The sequence below is a fragment of the Mizuhopecten yessoensis genome, unplaced genomic scaffold (assembly GCF_002113885.1).
Source record: "Mizuhopecten yessoensis strain PY_sf001 unplaced genomic scaffold, ASM211388v2 scaffold10771, whole genome shotgun sequence".
In the NCBI taxonomy this organism is placed as follows: domain Eukaryota; kingdom Metazoa; phylum Mollusca; class Bivalvia; order Pectinida; family Pectinidae; genus Mizuhopecten; species Mizuhopecten yessoensis.
This window is the reverse complement of record NW_018408713.1, coordinates 1,504,664-1,512,682: the sequence shown is the minus strand read 5'-3', so window position 1 is coordinate 1,512,682 and position 8,019 is coordinate 1,504,664. Positions and strand designations below refer to the sequence as shown.

General features: G+C 37.4%; 1 protein-coding gene across 1 annotated transcript; it reads right to left on the bottom strand.

Moving 5' to 3' along the window:
* Positions 1–1,269: 1,269 nt before the first annotated feature.
* LOC110462357 lies at positions 1,270–7,617 on the bottom strand. Its single transcript, XM_021516291.1, has 2 exons — positions 7,232–7,617; positions 1,270–4,665 (listed from the first exon to the last, which is right to left on the bottom strand). The coding sequence occupies exon 2, from the start codon at positions 4,642–4,644 to the stop codon at positions 2,587–2,589; it is 2,058 nt and encodes a 685-aa protein (XP_021371966.1). The 5' UTR covers positions 4,645–4,665; positions 7,232–7,617; the 3' UTR covers positions 1,270–2,586.
* Between the last annotated feature and the right edge of the window lie 402 nt (positions 7,618–8,019).

The following is an 8,019-nucleotide window of genomic DNA, read 5'->3' as shown; positions in this document are numbered from 1 at the left end:
TCTACCCTGACCTCTTTCTCTACTTACCATCTCTACTGACCACCTCCAATTGGCCGTCTGATATCTATTTCTATCGAAAACTTCCACTGATCCGATGACCAACTCTACTAACCAACCCCAAAGGTCTCTTTGATATCGCTTCTACTGGCCACCACCACTGACCACCTCCACTGACCACCTCCATTTACCACACTGACTACCTGCATTGACCTCACTGACTTTTTTTTAATGACCACCCCTACTGACAACACAGAAAATTACTTCTACTGATCATCTTCACTGATCACACTGACATATACATCTAAAGACCACCTCAGCTAGCCAAACTGACCACCAATTCTGACCTCTACTGACCACCTCAGCTGACCACTGATCACAATGACATTTACATCTACTGACCTAACTGACCACACTAACATCTACCTCTACTGACCACCTCAACTGACAACACTACCATCTGCTTCTACTGACCGCCTCAACTGACCACACTGATCACGCTGACATCTACAAATACTGACCTCACTGACCACCTCTACTAACATGATTGACATCTACCTTTGCTTACCACCTCTACTGACCACACTGACCACCTTCTACTGACCTTTCTGACATATACACCGCTACTGACCATCTACACTGATTACACTAACATCTATATCTACTGACCACATTTACTGATCACATTAAATGACCTAAATTACCACCTACACTGTCTTCACTGACCACATCCACTGTCTATACTTACCACCTCCACTGGCAACACTGACCACTTCCACTGACCTCACTGCTATATTTCTCTAATGCCCACATCCATTGAACATTGAAGCTGACATCTACTGTCTATACTGACCACCTCCACTGACCATACTGACCACCTCCACTGACTTCACTAACATCTACCTCTACTGACCACCACCACTGACAACACTAATATTAACTTGTGTCGCCTTAAAACCAAACATTAGTTCTCATCATAATTACTTCGCCTTGAAATCTTTGTTTCATACATATATGGTTACTTTCACACAGTCAAATTTCGCCCATCACCGATATAATCCATGTTCACCCAGCCTTAATTCCGTCATTCCCATTTTATTTTTTTGTGTTTTGAGATGTTATCTTATAATTCCTCTAATAATAGATTCGTCCTCAATATGAAAGACAAAAATGCGAACTTTTATCGGCAGTGAACGATTCCCGGTAATTGGTATTAATGTTGTACACTTATTTTACTTTTAAAAAAACAAGCAAACAAGCAAAATATGTAGTATAAACATTTTATTGGAAAAAAATATTGCTTTCTCACATTTTATTACGTAATGAAAAAAATATATGAGAAAGGGTATATTAACCCATAAAAAGGGTATATAATTTCGTGCAATCCTAAATATCGACCATGTTCGTTTTCTAAGTAATATCAATGACCAATATTTATATCCCTAATGAAAACAAAGTCATCCCAATCATCAGTATCGAACAGCTTGACATCCTTCTGTAACACGTTTTACAGAAATAGAATTTATACTAAGAAGTCAATAAACATATCGCAAAAGGTCAATGTAGAGGCAAGGAACGGTCTTTGGTCAAACTGGTAACCATTAAGGTTGGAAATGCATGTAGTTTTATCTTTATGATGGTTTGAAACAAAGTTGCGATCAAATATATTAAATGATGCGCGGTATCGCATTCATAATAAAATGTTTGAACGGAACTGTGTTGCATACCATAACAAATATGAAAAAGACACCTTTCGATCCTTATATTTATGTTCATATCGTCAAAGACAAAGGCAATGTTCTTTCAGCATTCATAGTGGTCAAATTCAGTTCAAAACATCAAAAATTCAGTTATTTAAACAGAACTTTCCTCTCCATTGCAAACGCTTGCCGAAAATGATATTTGTGTTGACAAAATAGACTGTTTGGATTAAAAATCATTTGTGGAAAAATATTTAAAACATCGTGGTTCATCTTTAGACTATATACAGTTGTACTAGTGCTATAGTATATTAGTGTGTCTTGTTACAGACACATTTGCACATGCATATTAACTGAGTACATCTTATGCTGTAGCGATACAAAGATCCTTATTGTGCCACAAGAAGAAATATAAATAATTGCTTCATTATCTACTCCATTCGATATTTTACAAGTGTGACTCAAAACTTCATAAAATACATAGGCAACTTAACGTTTTTAAAACATTGCTGGCTTTCATCCGAATCCTTTCTTTGTTATGTAAGATTTGAGCAATTTGTAGCTCAAAGTCATTATGATTGTGCCAATATATTATACATATTATTCAATGTTACATATTCAATTGTAAATTGTAAGAAAATCAATTAAAACAATAATCCTGCACAAATAAGAATGATTTATATATACAATATAATCAGTGCAGTAAATGGCAGTATATAGAAACATAAATAGTACTACATAAGTAGCAGTCAGCTTATATAAAATGATCAAATGTCTGTAAAGGCTAATGTCTTTTGACATAGTTTCCATTGGTCTTTGTTTATTTACATGAAGCTATTCTTTTCTGGTAGAATAGAGGATTTTCATTAATGTTCCTATATTTTTGTCTTTATTGTGAATGCTGCAACCTTTCTATCCTCTCCTTAGCACCGTTTAGAAATTGGAAATATGTCTTGCTTCTCATAGAGTCCCTATATTCCCTGAGAGCCTGGCGTGTGTCCCCAACCATTTCATGGCATATCCCCAAGAAATTGTGTACTATCCAATTTTCACCAACTCCCTGTTTCTTATCATACTTCACTGCTTGAAGATGTGTCAATGCTGCGTCACGTCTTCTGGTGTCGCCAAGCTCATGATGACATAGAAATGTCAGGAACACAGCATATGGAAGTGGAGGGGTCAAAAGCTGGTCATTCCTAGTTCCTTTTGTAAACTCCGGATGTAACTGGTATGGACAGAATTGTACACAATCAAATGGAAAAAAGACAGATGCTACACATACGTCCTTGCATTTGTGTAGTAGAGTGTATCCCCGCCCACAGTAGAGGCTTTCATACTGGTCTGCGTCGTTGTCATCTAATTGCAATCTCCCTAGAATGTAAAGTTGAAATGACGACATCATATGTTCGCATATCTCCAGTGTTTTCTTGTAGTTTCCAGTCTGGTAGTAATATGTTGCCAGTGTTAGTAGTCCCGGACTTGTGCACACTGTAGAAAGTGGTTGCATCAGGTTTTTGGATTTCCTAAGGTATTTGTACTTCTCTTTATTTCCTTTGGCAGGAATGTGTTTTTCGAAAATACCCATCCCTGTATAGGACAGTGCACGTACTGCTGTGATGTAAGCTATAAATTCATCAATGTCTGATTTTGATTTAGAAAGAAGTGAAAGTTGCGCAGGAAGGGAATCATACTCTAGGACCCCTATGAATACCCCATGGTATAGTTTAATGTCACAATTCCTTTCTGATTCTGTTGGTCGACTAAGCACCAATTGCCATGCTCCATCCCTCACACTATTTATTCGTTTTCCTATAGACGGTTGTATGGCCGTACCAACTGACAAACATTCCCATTTCATATTATAAAGTTCAACGAGGATGTGAAGAAGTTTTTGTTGATTTTCACCATGAACTTTGCCTAGGAACATATTGTTGTTGCTGATAAAGTAATTGGGACAATATCCCGCATTCACCCAGGCGATCAAAACCTTTAAGCAAAGTATAAAACAGAAAAAGGTATTTTTCTCTTGCCATAAAGAATCAGGTGTGCTTTCCACAACATAAAATATAACTGTTTTTATAATATAGGATGATAGGATATCTTCATCCCCAAATATCTGCTTTAACCTGTCAGATATTTGCTTGAGGAAGTACTTGTGAAGTCCATATACTAGAAATTGTGTATGAGTAAGAGAATGAACAAGTTTCTTTTCTGCAGCTGTAAATGAAATCCGCCATTGTAGGAATGTGTCAGCAGACGTTCTGTCTCCTACAGGGACAAGATGACAACCGCCCTGTACTATCTGATCTCTCGAAGCTTTATCTGGCCATCCATGGAGGCGAGGCCGACTCACCCACTCATAAGCTTCGAGTGGCCATTGAGAACACGGAAAAGAATATACAAGATCACTACCAATTGATACGGTATTGTGTTTTAACGTATAAGTAGCAGCTGGACCATGTTCAACCACAGTTGATTTTTCACAATTTGCAACTCTATCAGCAATATTCTTTCTGCAAATTTCACTTGATATGAAAAATCGATCTCCATTTCGAACAATGGATTGCATGGTCAGACTATTGCATCTAGGTAACAGATTCACTAGTTCAAGGGTCACATAGCCAGGCCGGCTGTGCGGAGCATCTCTCATAATAAAAACTGTTTTATCTTTGCTCTCCAAAAGAATACCCGAGTCATGAAAAGGGTATGTTACTTCCACAGTTGTGTCAACAAGCATGTTATCAATGTCTGATCCTGTCATTTCGATCCCCTCGTAGAAGCTTCCCGTTTGAACCTGCAGCATTCCTTTATGTGTGGATTTCCTTATATACTCCCACAGCAATTCTATACTCCTCCTCGTTGCTAAAATCTCCGGGCTGCCTATAAATCTGTCAAGGATATGATATAGAATCCAAGACTTTTCGTATTGCTCACCCTGATCGGCCATCTCAGTGATATGTCACAGATCCTGTAAATACATAATTGGGATATCGTTATTCTATTTGATGAGTTACATTTCATATCTTAGTAAACAAGTAAAAAAATTATAAGAATGATCCTACTTGCCAAACTTACCATACAAGTTGGTTAATGTTACGCCCAATATCGTGTTGCAATGGTGATTTCGTGACAATCTTCGCAGAGAACGCAAATTGTTCGCAAAGATATTTCAAGAGAAAGCGCTTTAGAGTGGCTTATGTTAGCTAGATAGGGCGCTATATCAAATGTTGTATATTATTATTTAGTGACGATTAGAACAGCATATTTCTAAAAATCACGAGATGAAATGACAATGTACAATGAGCGTAGAATAGCAGCATATAACGGAATGAACGAATCACAATCAACTAGATTATGTTTATAACGCTTGGTGACGTTGAAAGCACTATCCATACGTTTGGTGTCGCAATACCCTTTTGTTTCCGTGCTTTGCTGAGGTTTATTTATGAGACTGTAATGAATTCATAGCATGAGCACTATTGCTACGACTGCTTGCAGTTGACTACGGACTAGGAAAATAGTTTTAAAAATATTATCTAAAATCACCCAGCGGTTAAATCGACGTTTATTTAAAATGAGTATGCCACTCATTCAATAAGTTATTTGTTTTCTTAAAATTGAAAACATATTAATCAAATGAGATAACTTTTATGTTAAAAAAAAAGAAGAAAAATAGCAATGAACTACCTAGTTACTGGTTACTGACCTACTTCTATAACTGCAACATGTGTCGCAGACAAACTGAATGGTGCGTAACACAGCTATCCAAGTGTTTCTGCAACATCTTTGCAGTATATTGCTCACGAAGAGTTCCATTATTGACGTATGCACAATATACCTTGTTTCATCAAAAAAAATTACGTATGGGTAAAACAAAAACAAACAAGAGGCCCATGGGCCTTAAAGGTCACCTGAGTTATGCAAAACTGATATTATCGATGTTGCCAAATGAAAAAGAAATCCTTTTGTAATAAAGGTACATTCTTTAACTTGAACTACATGTAAAGGGTCATGAAATTCACAATTTTGGTAAAACACCTTACATGTAAGACCCTTCCATCTATGAAGAATATTTAATTCTACCATATCTGGATCTTGAGAAGAAGATTTAGAAATTTTAGTCAATTTGAACCTTTTTGGCCGCGCCTGGGGGCTGGGGACCATATAATTTACAATTAAACTATAGTAAAGTTTACCCCCTCCCCAGGGTCATGAAATTCACAATTTTAGTAAAGCACCTTAAGACCCATCTATATATGAAGAGTATTTGATTCTAACATATCTGTATCTTGAGAGGAATATTTTTGAAATTTCAGTGAATTCAACCCTTTTTGGCCCCATCCATCAGCCCCTGGGTGTCAGTCAGGGCTGATTTATGCATATCAGCAAACTGCTATCCAATACTGATAATGCTAACCAAGTTTGAATTAATTCAATTGGAAATTAAACAAATGCTGGTCCAAAATGTGATTTCCATATATAAACTATAGTAAAGTTTAACCCCTCCCAGGGGGAAACGTGAGATCCCAGGTTCATGAAATTGACAAATTTGGTAAAGCACCTTAAGACCCTTCCATCTATGAAGAGTTTTTGTTTCTACCATATATTGATCTTGAGAAGAAGATTTTTGAAATTTCAGTCAATTTGACCCTTTTTGGCCCCGCCCCTCATGCCACTGGGGACTGGGGAGCATATAATTCACAATTGTGGTTGATCTTTGGCCATGAAAGGTTTCTGCAAAATTTCATTGAAATTGGTTGAGGGGTTTTGGAGAAGAAGTCGAAAATGTAAATTGTTTACGGACGCACGACGCCGGACAAAAGGCGATCGCAATAGGTCACTTGAGACTTTTTTTCTTAGGTGACCTAAAAAGGCAATGATATCAATGCTGTTTTATGTGAAACATATTTTCTCCTGTGGTAAATTGCGGAGGTAAAAGTAGAAATAGTACTTGTTTTTTATACATATCTTGGCAAATAAAATTTAATCCATAGTAAATGCAGAGCTGGACATCCGTTGTAACAGAGAGTTGGACACAAAGGGGTGTGGGGTTATATTATTAGTTCTTATGGAGTGACAGAGTATATTGACCAAATAAGGCATCATGTACTTTCCTTGGTCACTAAAATGCAATGTAGCAAATATGTGTCAGCCCCCGTAAAGATGATGGAGAGGTTAGCAACGAAACTGGAATATGACTGTCCTTTGGGAACTAATATTGAGATTTAAGCCTATTTTTTTCTATGGCCCTTCTTTAGGGTAATACTATAACGTGACTAGTAAAATTCGGCGTTGCATAAATGAAACAATGTTGTCATCACGGGAGTGCGGCAAAAGCAATAGAACATGGTAAGATATCAGGCTGATTTGTTCTGGGGAGTAAACTGGTAGGAGATAATTTCGGAAACGAGGCAAAACATTTTCAATGCGTGAGACATCTTTTTGAAATCAATGTGTTTTTTTAAATTCCCCAAGCTCTTATTATGTAGATAACGTGAACATATATCATGTAATTAAAAGTTTTGATAGCTTACCAGTATTTGCTCAGCTAAGTAATAGTCAAAGGATTGATGAGGAGCACAGGTTAATTTTTTTAAACATCATGTATATTCCAGTTGGTCCAGTCGCCTTTCTAACACTGTGGATATTGCCGGAATTCTTCTGTACTGAGTGTTGTCATAGGTCCACCGCAGTATTTGTAGAATACAGGAAGCACAATGATTTTGTTCACACTAGTCACTACAGGGATTTATCACATTGGCGGACAAAAAACCCCAACTTAATGTTTCACATTCCAGACACGATATGATTAGTATAAAAACCAGTTTAAGATTTGCCCTGTTGGGTGAATCAGAATAAGAGCCTGGCCTTCTGCTGCCAATTGTATCGTATCTCCGTACACACTTGCTCTCATCTGCCCAGTCCGTTGATTGTTGCTGTTTTATACGTGGACAAAAACGGAAATGACGTTCATATATATACATGTATATATGTATAATGATACATTTTCCCTATAACTTAATGCAATAAATTGGTGATGAGTCATATGTTATATTTGAGGTACGAAAGTATAGTGGTAAGACGCATGGCTCGTGACCGAAGTGTTTCGGGTTCGAGTCACGTCACGACACTGTGTTGTATCCTTGAGCAAGATACTTTAATCCGATTGTTCCAGTCTACTCAGCTGTAAATGAGTGCATGGTTAGGCATTACTAGAATTGCTGATGCTAGCTGAGAGCGCCGAAATGGCAGCACCCGCTGTATGCTCCCATGGGAGTTGATAAAGATATCGGCTGGTTGCAAAGGCCCTATAACCACGGAT

Coding starts and splice junctions, on each gene's coding strand:
- LOC110462357 (XM_021516291.1), bottom strand. CDS start 4,644: ATGGCCGATCAGGGTGAGCAATACGAAAAGTCTTGGATTCTATATCAT.